The 17,588-nt window shown below is 55.9% G+C and overlaps 1 protein-coding gene across 1 annotated transcript in view; it reads right to left on the bottom strand.

The window, feature by feature from the left end:
- Positions 1–134: 134 nt before the first annotated feature.
- The window catches only part of ARMC5 (armadillo repeat containing 5), a 33,323-nt gene continuing 15,869 nt past the window's right edge, over positions 135–17,588 (bottom strand). The window contains 7 exon segments of the mRNA XM_075582876.1: positions 135–506; positions 509–617; positions 619–1,019; positions 3,968–3,988; positions 3,991–4,059; positions 4,496–4,522; positions 4,575–4,602. Of these exon segments, the coding sequence (XP_075438991.1) occupies positions 139–506; positions 509–617; positions 619–1,019; positions 3,968–3,988; positions 3,991–4,059; positions 4,496–4,522; positions 4,575–4,602 (1,023 nt within the window). The 3' untranslated portion in view covers positions 135–138.

Below are 17,588 nucleotides of genomic sequence, written 5' to 3' on the forward strand. Positions count from 1 at the left end.
CCTCTCCCCCCGTATGTGCCCCCCTTCTTCCTCCCGTCGGTGACCCCCCTATGTGCCCCCCCTCTCCCCCCCTGTCTGTGCCCCCCCTCTCCCCCCCTGTCTGTGACCCCTCTCCCCGCTGTGATGACCTCTCGCCCCTCACCTCAGGCCGTCCTCTGACCCGGTGGTTCCTTCTCTCTGTCTCTTGTCTCTTTGCTCCGATGGGAAATCGAATGAGGCGGCTGCTCTCTCCTCTTGGTCTGCCTCCCCCTGCGGCCCCTGCCCCTCCCCCCGCGGCCCCTGCCCCTCCCCCCGTGGCCCCTGCCCCTCCCCCCGCGGTCCTTCGGCCTCGGCCAGCTCCTCCAGCCGGCGGGCCAGGAGAGTGGCCAGGCCCCCGGCCCCCAGCAGGGTGAGCGCGGCAGTGTCGTGGCAGTAGTGCAGGAAGGCGGCGGTGATTCGGGGGTGCGCAGAGTAATATTGGGGGTCGCGCAGCAGATCCAGCAGCAGCTCCAGACCCCCCTCCTCCGGACACGCCGGCGGTTCAGAGCTTCCCGGCAGCACATGCACAGCGCTCTCACCAGGGGGAGGCAGCGGGTGGGGGCTCCGCGCAGAGCACCCGTCTCTGACACAAGGAGCCCCCACCACGCCCGCGTTGCCCAGCGTGGGTCGCAGCGCCCCCTGGCTACACAGATTGCACAGGGTACCGAGCGCGGCTTGACGCACCGCAGGCTTCACCTCTTCCCCCTCTACCCTGCACTCCCCTCCTAACACCACCAGGACTGGCACAGCCGCGCACAGCTGCTCCGCGCAGTCCAGAGAGCAGCCGCGGCTCAGCTCACACACCGCGCGCGCCGCGGCACACACCAGCGCAGGGTCCGGGGAGGTGAGCAGAGAGGCGCAGGGGGACATGCCGCCATGCTGACAGATAGACAGGCGGTGACACGCCGAATCTCCGAGGATACGCAGAGCGCGCAGGCAGCTCTGCAAACAGCCGGGGTCCTGGGAGCTCCGCAGGATGTGAACCAGCGGAGGAACCGCTCCTGAGAAGGGGGGAGAGAGATACAAGAAGGGTCGAGGGAGGCTTGGAGAGGGGAGAGGAGAGGGAGGATTGGAGGGGAGAGAGGAAAGGGAGGATTGGAGGGGAGAGAGGATTGGAGGGGGGAGAGGAGAGGAGAGGGAGGATTTGAGGGGGGAGAGGAGAGGGAGGATTTGAGGGGGGAGAAGAGAGGGAGGATTGGAGGGGAGAGAAGAGAGGGAGGATTGGAGGGGAGAGAAGAGAGGGAGGATTGGAGGGGAGAGAGGAAAGGGAGGATTGGAGGGGAGAGAGGAGAGGAAGGATTGGAGGGGAGAGAGGAAAGGGAGGATTGGAGGGGAGAGAGGAGAGGGAGGATTGGAGGGGAGAGAGGAAAGGGAGGATTGGAGGGGAGAGAGGAAAGGGAGGATTGGAGGGGAGAGAGGAAAGGGAGGATTGGAGGGGAGAGAGGACAGTGAGGATTGGAGGGGGGAGAGGAGAGGGAGGATTGGAGGGGGGAGAGGATTGGAGGGGGGAGAGGATTGGAGGGGGGAGAGGATTGGAGGGGGGAGAGGAGAGGATGGATTGGAGGGGAGAGAGGTTTTGAAGGGGGAGAGGAAAGGGAGGATTTGAGGGGGGAGAGGAGAGAGGATTGGAGGGGAGAGGAGAGAGGATTGGAGGGGGGAGAGGAGAAAGGATTGGAGGGGGGAGAGGAGAGATTGGAGGGGGAGAGGAGAGAGGATTGGAGGGGGGAGAGGAGAGAGGATTGGAGGGGGGAGATGAGAGAGGATTGGAGGGGGGAGAGGAGAGAGGATTGGATGGGGGAGATGAGAGGGAGGATTGGAGGGGGGGAGAGGAGAGGATTGGAGGGGGAAGAGGAGAGAGAGGATTGAGGGGGGAGAGGAGAGAGAGGATTGGAGGGGGGGAGAGGAGAGAGAGGATTGGAGGGGGGGGAGAGGAGAGAGAGGATTGGAGGGGGGAGAGGAGAGAGGATTGGAGGGGGGGAGAGGAGAGAGAGGATTGGAGGGGGGAGAGGAGAGAGAGGAGTGGAGGGGGGGAGAGGAGAGGATTGGAGGGGGGAGGGAGAGAGGATGGTGGGGGAGAGGAGAGTGGGATTGGTGGGGGGGGGGAGTGGAGGGTTTGGAAGGGGGGTGAGGAGAGGAGGTTGGAGGGGGGGGAGTGGGGTGAGGATTGGTGGGGGGGAGGAGAGAGGGTTGTGAGGGGGGTGAGGAGAGAGGGATTGGAGGGGGGAGGAGAGAGTGGATTGGTGGGGGGGAGGGAGAGAGAGGATTGGAGGGGGGGAGAGGAGAGAGAGGTTGGGTGGGGGGAGTGGAGTGTGAGGTTGTGGGTGGGGGGAGGGAGAGTGAGGATTGGTGGGGGGGAGTGGGGAGGGTTGTGGGTGAGGGGGGGAGGGAGTGAGAGGATTGAGGGGGGGAGTGGGGAGGAGGATTGGTGGGGGGGTGTGGATGTGTGGGTTGGTGGGGGGGTTGGGTGGTGAGGTTGGGTGGGGGTTGTGGTGAGTGTGGATTGGTGGGGGGTTGGGGAGTGTGGATTGGAGGGGGGAGAGGGAGAGAGGATTGGTGGGGGGAGTGGGTGTGTGGTTGGTGGGGGGGAAGTGGAGAGTGAGGGTTTGGAGGGGGGGAGTGGAGGTGTGGATTGGTGGGGGGAGAGGAGAGAGAGGATTGGAGGGGGGATTGGGAGGAGGGTTGGAGGGGGGTTGGTGTGAGTGGTTGGTGGGGGGGTGAGGAGGTGAGGATTGGAGGGGGGGAAGAGGAGTGGGTTGGGGGGGGGTGGGTGTGTGGTTGGGGGGGGGTGGGTGTGTGGTTGGTGGGGGGGTAGGGGTGTGGGGTTGGAGGGGGGGGGTGAGGTGAGTGAGGATTGGGTGGGGGGATAGGTGAGTGAGGTTTGGAGGGGGGGGAGAGGTGAGAGAGGATTGGTGGGGGGGAGTGGTGAGTGTGGTTGGTGGGGGGATTGGTGAGTGAGGATTGGAGGGGGGGAAGAGGAGAGAGAGGATTGGTGGGGGGGTGGGTGTGGGTTTGGGGGGGGGGGGGGGTGGGTTTGGTGGGGGGAGAGGAGAGTGAGGATTGGTGGGGGTGGAGTGGTGGTGAGGTTTGGTGGGGGGAAGAGGAGAGTGAGGATTGGAGGGGGGAGAGGTGAGAGAGGTTTGGTGGGGGGTTGGGGAGAGGATTGGAGGGGGATAGGAGGTGTGGATTGGAGGGGGGGAAGAGGGAGAGTGAGGTTGGAGGGGGGAAGAGGTGAGAGGATTGGAGGGGGGGTTAGGAGAGTGAGGATTGGAGGGGGGGAAGAGGAGAGAGGATTGGAGGGGGGATAGGAGAGTGGGGTTGGAGGGGGGGGGAGAGGAGAGAGGATTGGAGGGGGGATGGAGGTGGGTGGAGGGGGGGGTGGGGTGGGGGGTTGGTGGGGGGGAGGGAGAGAGAGGGATTGGTGGGGGGATTGGAGAGAGAGGATTGGAGGGGGGGAGTGGTGGTGAGTGGATTGTGGGGGGTTAGGAGAGTGTGGATTGGAGGGGGGGTAGAGGATGAGAGGGATTGGTGGGGGGATAGGAGAGTGAGGATTGGGGGGGGGGGAGGAGGTGGATTGGAGGGGGGTAGGAGAGTGAGGATTGGAGGGGGGGAGAGGAGAGGGGTGGTGGGGGGATAGGAGAGTGAGGATTGGAGGGGGGGGAGAGGAGAGAGATGATTGGAGGGGGGTAGGGAGAGTGAGGATTGGAGGGGGGGGGAGAGGAGAGAGGGGATTGGAGGGGGGAGGGAGAGTGAGGATTGGAGAGGGGTGAAGAGGAGAGAGAATTGGAGGGGGGATAGGAGAGTGAGGATTGGAGGGGGGAAGAGGAGAGAGAGGATTGGTGGGGGGAGAGGGGAGTGAGGATTGGAGGGGGGGAGAGGAGAGTGAGGATTGGAGGGGGGGAAGAGGAGAGAGAGGATTGGTGGGGAAGAGGAGAGTGAGGATTGCTCTCACCTGATTGGTGAATTATTGAATGTTCTGTGGGTCCAAAGCGAGATTCCCGGAGGCGCGAGAGACGCGATTCTGCACAGAATCACACACACCGACTGCAGGATACCACTGCAAACACAACAACACTGACTACAGGATACACACTGCAACACACAACACTGCTACACACCGACTGATGATAAACACTGCACACAACACACTACTAATACTACTGCAACACAACACACTGACACAATGCGGTTACACAGTGCAACAATACACACTACTACACAACTTTAACATGAAACAGCAGGTAGAGCACACTACAACACAATGATGCTACGCAACCACACGACTGTTGGATGCAGTACAGACAATATGGGACACAGCTACAAAATCGACAATGGTAGGATACACATTTCATACAATGATACACAGCTATACATACACTATTACAAAACTACCCCACCAATGCCATATACACACTACTATAACAACACACTGATACACAACAACTTCAGGATACACACTGCAATATAACCACACCACTACTACACATTGACTGCAGGATACAAACGGCTACATAAACGCACAGTGACACACAATACAATATATCGCAGTGTGTAGATACAGAGGGGGAATGCGCCCAGACGTCTAACCTGCAAGAACGTACAGGGCTGGGAATAACACAGGGACCATGGAGTGGTGTCAGTGAGGGGTAAGGGGGAGGGACGTAGTGTGGTGTCAGTGAGGGGTAAGGGGGCAGGACAGTGTGTGCGTGTCAGTGTGGGGTAAGGGGCAGGACACGTGTGTGCGTGTCAGTGAGGGGTAAGGGGCAGGACACGTGTGTGTGTGTCAGTGTGGGGTAAGGGGCAGGACACGTGTGTGCGTGTCAGTGTGGGGTAAGGGGCAGGACACGTGTGTGCGTGTCAGTGAGGGGTAAGGGGCAGGACACGTGTGTGAGAGCCTGTGTGGGGTAAGGGGCAGGACACGTGTGTGCGTGTCAGTGTGGAGTAAGGGGCAGGACACGTGTGTGAGAGCCGGTGTGGGGTAAGGGGCAGGACACGTGTGTGCGTGTCAGTGTGGGGTAAGGGGCAGGACACGTGTGTGAGAGCTGGTGTGGGGTAAGGGGCAGGACACGTGTGTGCGTGTCAGTGTGGGGTAAGGGGCAGGACACGTGTGTGAGAGCCGGTATATAGCCACTGTATTAATAAATAAAGGTTAAAAAAAATGTGTCCCCTTAACCGTCACTTTGCCCCTAGGAGACTGACCCCTTAACCCTGTCTCTGCCATTAGTACACTTTGCCCCTAGGAGACTGACCCCTTAACCCTGTCACTGCCATTAGTACACTTTGCCCCTAGGAGACTGACCCCTTAACCATGTCACTGCCATTAGTACACTTTGCCCCTAGGAGACTGACCCCTTAACCATGTCACTGCCATTAGTACACTTTGCCCCTAGGAGACTGACCCCTTAACCCTGTCACTGCCATTAGTACACTTTGCCCCTAGGAGACTGACCCCTTAACCCTGTCACTGCCATTAGTACACTTTGCCCCTAGGAGACTGACCCCTTAACCATGTCACTGCCATTAGTACACTTTGCCCCTAGGAGACTGACCCCTTAACCCTGTCACTGCCATTGGTACACTTTGCCCCTAGGAGGGACTGACCCCTTAACCCTGTCACTGCCATTGGTACACTTTGCCCCTAGGAGACTGACCCCTTAACCCTGTCACTGCCATTAGTACACTTTGCCCCTAGGAGACTGACCCCTTAACCCTGTCACTGCCATTAGTACACTTTGCCCCTAGGAGACTGAACCCTTAACCATGTCACTGCCATTGGTACACTTTGCCCCTAGGAGACTGACCCCTTAACCATGTCACTGCCATTAGTACACTTTGCCGCTAGGAGAGACTGACCCCTTAACCATGTCACTGCCATTGGTACACTTTGCCCCTAGGAGACTGGCCCCTTAACCATGTCACTGCCATTAGTACACTTTGCCCCTAGGAGACTGACCCCTTAACCATGTCACTGCCATTAGTACACTTTGCCCCTAGGAGACTGACCCTTAACCCTGTCACTGCCATTAGTACACTTTGCCCCTAGGAGACTGACCCTTAACCCTGTCACTGCCATTAGTACACTTTGCCCCTAGGAGACTGACCCCTTAACCATGTCACTGCCATTAGTACACTTTGCCCCTAGGAGACTGACCTCTTAACCCTGTCACTGCCATTAGTACACTTTGCCCCTAGGAGACTGACCCCTTAACCATGTCACTGCCATTGGTACACTTTGCCCCTAGGAGACTGACCTCTTAACCCTGTCACTGCCATTAGTACAGTACACTTTGCCCCTAGGAGACTGACCCCTTAACCCTGTCACTGCCATTAGTACACTTTGCCCCTAGGAGACTGACCCCTTAACCATGTCACTGCCATTAGTACACTTTGCCCCTAGGAGACTGGCCCCTTAACCCTGTCACTGCCATTAGTACACTTAGCCCCTAGGAGAGACTGACCCCTTAACCCTGTCACTGCCATTGGTACACTTTGCCCCTAGGAGACTGACCCCTTAACCATGTCACTGCCATTGGTACACTTTGCCCCTAGGAGACTGACCCCTTAACCCTGTCACTGCCATTGGTACACTTTGCCCCTAGGAGACTGACCCCTTAACCATGTCACTGCCATTAGTACACTTTGCCCCTAGGAGAGACTGACCCGTTAACCATGTCACTGCCATTAGTACACTTTGCCCCTAGGAGAGACTGACCCCTTAACCATGTCACTGCCATTAGTACACTTTGCCCCTAGGAGACTGACCCCTTAACCATGTCACTGGCATTAGTACACTTTGCCCCTAGGAGGGACTGACCTTAACCATGTCACTGCCATTGGTACACTTTGCCCCTAGGAGACTGACCCCTTTAGAAAATACATTATGGAACTAGAGAGAGTGCAGAGAAGAGCCACCAAATTAATAAAGGGGATGGACATTCTAACTTATGAGGAGAGGCTAGCTAAATTACACTTATTTACATTAGAAAAGAGGCGTCTAAGAGGGGATATGATAACTATATACAAATATATTAGGGGACAATACAAGGAGCTTTCAAAAGAACTATTCATCCCACGGGCAGTACTAAGGACTCGGGGCCATCCCTTAAGGTTGGAGGAAAGGAAATTTCACCAGCAACAAAGGAAAGGGTTCTTTACAGTAAGGGCAGTTACAGTGTGGGATTCATTATCTACCCATGGAGACTGTGATGGCAGATACAATAGATGTTCAAAAAAAGGTTGGACATCTTTTTAGATGGGAAAGGTATACAGGGATATACCAAATAAGTATTCATGGGAAGGATGCTGATCCAGGGAGTTATCCGATTGCCAATTCTTGGATCAGGAAGGAATTTATTTTTCCCCTTATGAGATATCATTGGATGATATAACACTGGGGTTTTTTGTTTGCCTTCCTCTGGATCAATAAGTATAGATATAGGATAAAGTATCTGTTGTCTAAATTTAGCACAGGTTGAACTTGATGGACCTATGTCTTTTTTCAACCTCATCTACTATGTAACTGTGTAACTATGTAACTATGTAACTGTGTAACTGTGTAACTATGTAACTATGTAACTATGTAACTATGTAACTGTGTAACTATGTAACTGCAGATTAAGATATTGAACCAGGCATTCCTCACCCCAGCACAACTATACACATTTCAACACATTTCTCCAATTGTGTGTAAAAGGTGCGGCAGTACCAGCGCCAATATCTCCCATCGCCTGTGGTACTGAAGAGAGATAAAGACATCCTGGAATAAAACCTTAAGGTTTCTAAACAAATTGCTAAAAACAAAGCTTCCCCGTGACGTTAACCCAATGTTATTTGGATATCTGGAAGGCTGGAAGACCCTGACGGTCAGTTTGCCGCAGCTGGCGGGAATGATTCTCCTTTTAGCGCGCAAGCGGATTCTGGTCAACTGGCTAAACCATTCGCTCCAACAACTGGACAATTAGCATCTGATCTGTTCGCAGTTATGAGGGGAAATGTGACTCATTTGGAGGCAATAAGAAAAGACAGATACATTCCTGAGTGAGTGGGGGCCCTTTCTGGACACGCTGCCCCCCGGCACATGTAAAGAGGTGCTGGGCCCTTTAGATATTCAGACTGGGTGCCCACTGCACTGCGACACAGGTCCTGGGATAGATTGCAGGAACTATAGGGTGCTGGGTGCGCAGGAGTTTCCGGCGAGATGTGAGGACCCGCAGAGCGCTTTCTTCTTTCTCTCTATCCCCCTTTTCTCCCCCCCTCCCTCCCCCTTCCCCCTCCCCCCCCTGCCTCCCCCCTCCCCTTCCCATCATCATTATTTTTATCATTTAAAGTTCATTAATTTGTTAGAAAATATAAACTGCGGTGAGCTTACGGTCGCTGTGTGTTTCTCATTGTATTGTACGTTGTAACCGCGCTCGCAGATAATAAAAACACAACACTGTCACTAACATTAGTACACTTGGGTCCTCGAAGGGACTGACCCATAATCCTGTCACTAACATTAGTACACTTGGGTCCTCGAAGGGACTGACCCATAATCCTGTCACTAACATTAGTACACTTGGGTCCTCAGACGGACTGACCACTTAACACTGTCACTGACGCTTTGAACAATATTCGGCTAATCTGAGTCAAACAAGTTTACAAATCACCTCATCTAATCCAGATTATTTTCACCCCCAAACTCACACAGCGGGATATCGTCCCAACGTGTCTCCCCCAAACCCACATTGCAAGATAACGTCCCAACGTGTCTCCCCCAAACCCACACTGCGGGATAACGTCCCAACGTGTCTCCCCCAAACCCACACAGCGGGATACCGTCCCAACGTGTCTCCCCCAAACCCACATTGCAAGATAACGTCCCAACGTGTCTCCCCCAAACCCACACTGCGGGATAATGTCCCAATGTGTCTCCCCCAAACCCGCACTGTGGGATAACGTCCCAACGTGTCTCCCCCAAACTCACACTGCGGGATAACGTCCCAATGTGTCTCCCCCAAACCCGCACTGTGGGATAACGTCCCAATGTGTCTCCCCCAAACCCGCACTGTGGGATAACGCCCCAACGTGTCTCCCCAAACCCGCACTGTGGGATAACGTCCCAACGTGTCTCCCCCAAACTCACACAGCGGGATAACGTCCCAACGTGTCTCCCCCAAACCCACACAGCGGGATACCGTCCCAACGTGTCTCCCCCAAACTCGCACTGCGGGATAACGTCCCAACGTGTCTCCCCCAAACCCGCACTGCAGGATAACGTCCCAACGTGTCTCCCCCAAACCCACACAGCGGGATAACGTCCCAACGTGTCTCCCCCAAAACCCGCACAGCGGGATAACGTCCCAACGTGTCTCCCCCAAACCCACACAGCGGGATAACGTCCCAACGTGTCTCCCCCAAACTCACACTGCGGGATAACGTCCCAATGTGTCTCCCCCAAACCCGCACTGTGGGATAACGTCCCAACGTGTCTCCCCCAAACTCACACTGCGGGATAACGCCCCAACGTGTCTCCCCAAACCCGCACTGTGGGATAACGTCCCAACGTGTCTCCCCCAAACTCACACAGCGGGATAACGTCCCAACGTGTCTCCCCCAAACTCACACTGCGGGATAACGTCCCAACGTGACTCCCCCAAACCCACACTGCGGGATAACGTCCCAACGTGTCTCCCCCAAACCCACACTGCGGGATAACGTCCCAATGTGTCTCCCCCAAACCCGCACTGTGGGATACCGTCCCAACGTGTCTCCCCCAAACCCGCACTGTGGGATAACGTCCCAACGTGTCTCCCCCAAACTCACACTGCGGGATAACGTCCCAACGTGACTCCCCCAAACCCACACTGCGGGATAACGTCCCAACGTGTCTCCCCCAAACCCACACTGCGGGATAACGTCCCAATGTGTCTCCCCCAAACCCGCACTGTGGGATACCGTCCCAACGTGTCTCCCCCAAACCCGCACTGTGGGATAACGTCCCAACGTGTCTCCCCCAAACCCGCACTGCAGGATAACGTCCCAACGTGTCTCCCCCAAACCCACACAGCGGGATAACGTCCCAACGTGTCTCCCCCAAACCCGCACTGCGGGATAACGTCCCAACGTGTCTCCCCCAAACCCGCACTGCGGGATAACGCCCCAACGTGTCTCCCCAAACCCGCACTGTGGGATAACGTCCCAACGTGTCTCCCCCAAACCCGCACTGCAGGATAACGTCCCAACGTGTCTCCCCCAAACCCGCACTGTGGGATAACGTCCCAACGTGTCTCCCCCAAACCCGCACTGCGGGATAACGTCCCAACGTGTCTCCCCCAAACCCACACAGCGAGATAACGTCCCAACGTGTCTCCCCCAAACCCACACAGCGAGATAACGTCCCAACGTGTCTCCCCCAAACCCGCACTGCGGGATAACGTCCCAACGTGTCTCCCCCAAACCCACACTGCGGGATAACGTCCCAACGTGTCTCCCCCAAACCCACACTGCGGGATAACGTCCCAACGTGTCTTCCCCAAACCCGCACAGCGGGATAACGTCCCAACGTGTCTCCCCCAAACTCACACTGCGGGATAACGTCCCAACGTGTCTCCCCCAAACCCACATTGCAAGATAACGCCCCAACGTGACTCCCCCAAACCCGCACTGCGGGATAACGTCCCAACGTGTCTCCCCCAAACCCGCACTGCGGGATAACGTCCCAACGTGTCTCCCCCAAACCCGCACTGTGGGATAACGTCCCAACGTGTCTCCCCCAAACTCACACAGCGGGATAACGTCCCAACGTGTCTCCCCCAAACCCACAGTGCGGGATAACGCCCCAACGTGTCTCCCCCAAACCCACACAGCGGGATAACGTCCCAACGTGTCTCCCCCAAACACACACTGCGGGATAACGTCCCAACGTGTCTCCCCCAAACCCGCACTGTGGGATACCGTCCCAACGTGTCTCCCCCAAACCCACACTGCGGGATAACGTCCCAACGTGTCTCCCCCAAACCCACGCTGCAAGATAACGTCCCACCGTGTCTCCCCCAAACCCACACAGCGGGATAACGTCCCAACGTGTCTCCCCCAAACACACACTGCGGGATACCGTCCCAACGTGTCTCCCCCAAACCCACACTGCGGGATAACGTCCCAACGTGTCTCCCCCAAACCCACGCTGCGGGATAACGTCCCAACGTGTCTCCCCCAAACCCAGGCTGCAAGATAACGTCCCACCGTGTCTCCCCCAAACCCACACAGCGGGATAACGTCCCAACGTGTCTCCCCCAAACACACACAGTGGGATAACGTCCCAACGTGTCTCCCCCAAACCCACACTGCGGGATAATGTCCCAACGTGTCTCCCCCAAACTCACACTGCGGGAAAACGTCCCAACGTGTCTCCCCCAAACCCGCACAGCGGGATAACGTCCCAACGTGTCTCCCCCAAACCCACACAGCGGGATAACTTCCCAACGTGTCTCCCCCAAACCCGCACAGCGGGATAACGTCCCAACGTGTCTCCCCCAAACCCACATTGCAAGATAACGTCCCACCGTGTCTCCCCCAAACCCACACAGCGGGATAACGTCCCAACGTGTCTCCCCCAAACCCGCACAGCGGGATAACGTCCCAACGTGTCTCCCCCAAACCCGCACAGCGGGATAACGTCCCAACGGGTCTCCCCCAAACCCACACAGCGGGATAACGTCCCAACGTGTCTCCCCCAAACCCGCACTGCGGGATAACGTCCCAACGTGTCTCCCCCAAACCCACACAGCGGGATACCGTCCCAACGTGTCTCCCCCAAACTCACACTGCGGGATAACTTCCCAACGTGTCTCCCCCAAACCCGCACAGCGGGATAACGTCCCAACGTGTCTCCCCCAAACCCACATTGCAAGATAACGTCCCACCGTGTCTCCCCCAAACCCACACAGCGGGATAACGTCCCAACGTGTCTCCCCCAAACCCGCACAGCGGGATAACGTCCCAACGTGTCTCCCCCAAACCCACACAGCGGGATAACGTCCCAACGTGTCTCCCCCAAACCCGCACTGTGGGATAACGTCCCAACGTGTCTCCCCCAAACCCACACAGCGGGATAACTTCCCAACGTGTCTCCCCCAAACCCGCACAGCGGGATAACGTCCCAACGTGTCTCCCCCAAACCCACATTGCAAGATAACGTCCCACCGTGTCTCCCCCAAACCCACACAGCGGGATAACGTCCCAACGTGTCTCCCCCAAACCCACACAGCGGGATAACGTCCCAACGTGTCTCCCCCAAACCCGCACAGCGGGATAACGTCCCAACGTGTCTCCCCCAAACCCACACAGCGGGATAACGTCCCAACGTGTCTCCCCCAAACCCGCACTGCGGGATAACGTCCCAACGTGTCTCCCCCAAACCCACACAGCGGGATACCGTCCCAACGTGTCTCCCCCAAACTCACACTGCGGGATAACGTCCCAACGTGTCTCCCCCAAACCCGCACTGCGGGATAACGTCCCAACGTGTCTCCCCCAAACCCACACAGCGGGATAACGCCCCAACGTGTCTCCCCCAAACCCACACTGCGGGATAACGTCCCAACGTGACTCCCCCAAACCCGCACAGCGGGATAACATCCCAACGTGTCTCCCCCAAACCCGCACAGCGGGATAACATCCCAACGTGTCTCCCCCAAACCCGCACAGCGGGATAACGTCCCAACATGTCTCCCCCAAAACCACACAGCGGGATAACGTCCCAACGTGTCTCCCCCAAACCCACACTGCGGGATAACGTCCCAACGTGTCTCCCCCAAACCCGCACAGCGGGATAACGTCCCACCGTGTCTCCCCCAAACCCGCACAGCGGGATAACGTCCCAACGTGTCTCCCCCACACCCACACAGCGGGATAACGTCCCAACGTGTCTCCCCCAAACTCACACTGCGGGAAAACGTCCCAACGTGTCTCCCCCAAACTCACACAGCGGGATAACGTCCCAACGTGTCTCCCCCAAACCCGCACAGCGGGATAACGTCCCACCGTGTCTCCCCCAAACTCACACTGCGGGATAACGTCCGAACGTGTCTCCCCCAAACCCACACTGCGGGATAACGCCCCAACGTATCTCCCCCAAACTCACACAGCGGGATAACGTCCCAACGTGTCTACCCCAAACTCACACTGCGGGATAACGTCCCAACGTGTCTCCCACAAACCCACACTGCGGGATAACGCCCCAACGTGTCTCCCCCAAACTCACACTGCGGGATAACGTCCCAACGTGTCTCCCCCAAACCCGCACTGCGGGATAACGTCCCAACGTGTCTCCCCCAAACTCACACTGCGGGATAACGTCCCAACGTGTCTCCCCCAAACTCACACTGCGGGATAACGTCCCAACGTGTCTCCCCCAAACCCGCACTGCGGGATAACGTCCCAACGTGTCTCCCCCAAACCTACACAGCGGGATAACGTCCCAACGTGTCTCCCCCAAACCCACACTGCGGGATAACGTCCCAACGTGTCTCCCCCAAACCCACGCTGCGGGATAACGTCCCAACGTGTCTCCCCCAAACCCGCACAGCGGGATAACGTCCCAACGTGTCTCCCCCAAACCCACACAGCGGGATAACGTCCCAACGTGACTCCCCCAAACCCGCACTGCGGGATAACGTCCCAACGTGACTCCCCCAAACCCGCACAGCGGGATAACGTCCCACCGTGTCTCCCCCAAACCCACACAGCGGGATAACGTCCCAACGTGACTCCCCCAAACCCGCACAGCGGGATAACGTCCCAACGTGACTCCCCAAACCCACACAGCGGGATAACGTCCCAACGTGTCACCCCCAAACCCACACAGCGGGATAACGTCCTAACGTGTCTCCCCCAAACCCACACAGCGGGATAACGTCCCAACGTGTCTCCCCCAAACCCGCACTGCGGGATAACGTCCCAACGTGTCTCCCCCAAACTCACACTGCGGGATAACGTCCTAACGTGTCTCCCCCAAACCCGCACAGCGGGATAACGTCCCAACGTGACTCCCCCAAACCCACACAGCGGGATAACGTCCCAACGTGTCTCCCCCAAACCCGCACAGCGGGATAACGTCCCAACGTGTCTCCCCCAAACCCGCACTGCGGGATAACGTCCCAACGTGTCTCCCCCAAACCCACACAGCGGGATAACGTCCCAACGTGTCTCCCCCAAACCCGCACAGCGGGATAACGTCCCAACGTGTCTCCCCCAAACCCACACAGCGGGATAACGTCCCAACGTGTCTCCCCCAAACCCACACAGCGGGATACCGTCCCAACGTGTCTCCCCCAAACCCGCACAGCGGGATAACGTCCCAACGTGTCTCCCCCAAACCCTCACTGTGGGATAACGTCCCAACGTGACTCCCCCAAACCCGCACTGCGGGAAAACGTCCCAACGTGTCTCCCCCAAACCCGCACAGCGGGATAACGTATCTATGTGTCAGTACATACTGTACACGTGTTACAGGGAAGGGATCAGCACACGCATGTTGTGTCCGTACATACTGTACACGTGTTACAGGGAAGGGATCAGCACACGCATGTTGTGTCCGTACATACTGTACACGTGTTACAGGGAAGGGATCAGCACACGCATGTTGTGTCCCTACATACTGTACACGTGGTACAGGGAAGGGATCAGCACACGCATGTTGTGTCCGTACATACTGTACACGTGTTACAGGGAAGGGATCAGCACACGCATGTTGTGTCCGTACATACTGTACACGTGTTACAGGGAAGGGATCAGCACACGCATGTTGTGTCAGTACATACTGTACACGTGTTACAGGGAAGGGATCAGCACACGCATGTTGTGTCAGTACATACTGTACACGTGTTACAGGGAAGGGATCAGCACACGCATGTTGTGTCCGTACATACTGTACACGTGTTACAGGGAAGGGATCAGCACACGCATGTTGTGTCCGTACATACTGTACACGCGTTACAGGGAAGGGATCAGCACACGCATGTTGTGTCAGTACATACTGTACACGTGTTACAGGGAAGGGATCAGCACACGCATGTTGTGTCCGTACATACTGTACACGTGTTACACGGAAGGGATCAGCACACGCATGTTGTGTCCGTACATACTGTACACGTGTTACAGGGAAGGGTTCAGCACACGCATGTTGTGTCCGTACATACTGTACACGCGTTACAGGGAAGGGATCAGCACACGCATGTTGTGTCAGTACATACTGTACACGCGTTAAAGGGAAAGGATCAGCACACGCATGTTGTGTCAGTACATACTGTACACGCGTTACAGGGAAGGGATCAGCACACGCATGTTGTGTCAGAACATACTGTACACGCACATACTGTACACGTGTTACAGGGAAGGGATCAGCACACGCATGTTGTGTCCGTACATACTGTACACGTGTTACAGGGAAGGGATCAGCACACGCATGTTGTGTCCGTACATACTGTACACGTGTTACAGGGAAGGGATCAGCACACGCATGTTGTGTCCGTACATACTGTACACGTGTTACAGGGAAGGGATCAGCACACGCATGTTGTGTCCGTACATACTGTACACGTGTTACAGGGAAGGGATCAGCACACGCATGTTGTGTCAGTACATACTGTACACGTGTTACAGGGAAGGGAACAGCACACGCATGTTGTGTCAGTACATACTGTACACGCGTTACAGGGAAGGGATCAGCACACGCATGTTGTGTCAGTACATACTGTACACGCGTTACAGGGAAGGGATCAGCACACGCATGTTGTGTCAGTACATACTGTACACGCGTTACAGGGAAGGGATCAGCACACGCATGTTGTGTCCCTACATACTGTACACGTGGTACAGGGAAGGGATCAGCACACGCATGTTGTGTCCGTACATACTGTACACGTGTTACAGGGAAGGGATCAGCACACGCATGTTGTGTCCGTACATACTGTACACGTGTTACAGGGAAGGGATCAGCACACGCATGTTGTGTCAGTACATACTGTACACGTGTTACAGGGAAGGGATCAGCACACGCATGTTGTGTCAGTACATACTGTACACGTGTTACAGGGAAGGGATCAGCACACGCATGTTGTGTCCGTACATACTGTACACGTGTTACAGGGAAGGGATCAGCACACGCATGTTGTGTCCGTACATACTGTACACGCGTTACAGGGAAGGGATCAGCACACGCATGTTGTGTCAGTACATACTGTACACGTGTTACAGGGAAGGGATCAGCACACGCATGTTGTGTCCGTACATACTGTACACGTGTTACACGGAAGGGATCAGCACACGCATGTTGTGTCCGTACATACTGTACACGTGTTACAGGGAAGGGTTCAGCACACGCATGTTGTGTCCGTACATACTGTACACGCGTTACAGGGAAGGGATCAGCACACGCATGTTGTGTCAGTACATACTGTACACGCGTTAAAGGGAAAGGATCAGCACACGCATGTTGTGTCAGTACATACTGTACACGCGTTACAGGGAAGGGATCAGCACACGCATGTTGTGTCAGAACATACTGTACACGCACATACTGTACACGTGTTACAGGGAAGGGATCAGCACACGCATGTTGTGTCCGTACATACTGTACACGTGTTACAGGGAAGGGATCAGCACACGCATGTTGTGTCCGTACATACTGTACACGTGTTACAGGGAAGGGATCAGCACACGCATGTTGTGTCCGTACATACTGTACACGTGTTACAGGGAAGGGATCAGCACACGCATGTTGTGTCCGTACATACTGTACACGTGTTACAGGGAAGGGATCAGCACACGCATGTTGTGTCAGTACATACTGTACACGTGTTACAGGGAAGGGAACAGCACACGCATGTTGTGTCAGTACATACTGTACACGCGTTACAGGGAAGGGATCAGCACACGCATGTTGTGTCAGTACATACTGTACACGCGTTACAGGGAAGGGATCAGCACACGCATGTTGTGTCAGTACATACTGTACACGCGTTACAGGGAAGGGATCAGCACACGCATGTTGTGTCAGTACATACTGTACACGCGTTACAGGGAAGGGTTCAGCACACGCATGTTGTGTCAGTACATACTGTACACGCGTTACAGGGAAGGGATCAGCACACGCATGTTGTGTCAGTACATACTGTACACGCGTTACAGGGAAGGGATCAGCACACGCATGTTGTGTCAGTACATACTGTACACGCTTTACAGGGAAGGGATCAGCACACGCATGTTGTGTCAGTACATACTGTACACGCGTTACAGGGAAGGGATCAGCACACGCATGTTGTGTCAGTACATACTGTACACGCGTTACAGGGAAGGGATCAGCACACGCATGTTGTGTCAGTACATACTGTACACGCGTTACAGGGAAGGGATCAGCACACGCATGTTGTGTAAGTACATACTGTACTCGTGTTACAGGGAAGGGATCAGCACACGCATGTTGTGTCAGTACATACTGTACACGTGTTACAGGGAAGGGATCAGCACACGCATGTTGTGTCAGTACATACTGTACACGTGTTACAGGGAAGGGATCAGCACACGCATGTTAT

This window comes from Ascaphus truei, unplaced genomic scaffold, assembly GCF_040206685.1.
Source record: "Ascaphus truei isolate aAscTru1 unplaced genomic scaffold, aAscTru1.hap1 HAP1_SCAFFOLD_2684, whole genome shotgun sequence".
Taxonomy (NCBI): Eukaryota; Metazoa; Chordata; class Amphibia; order Anura; family Ascaphidae; genus Ascaphus; species Ascaphus truei.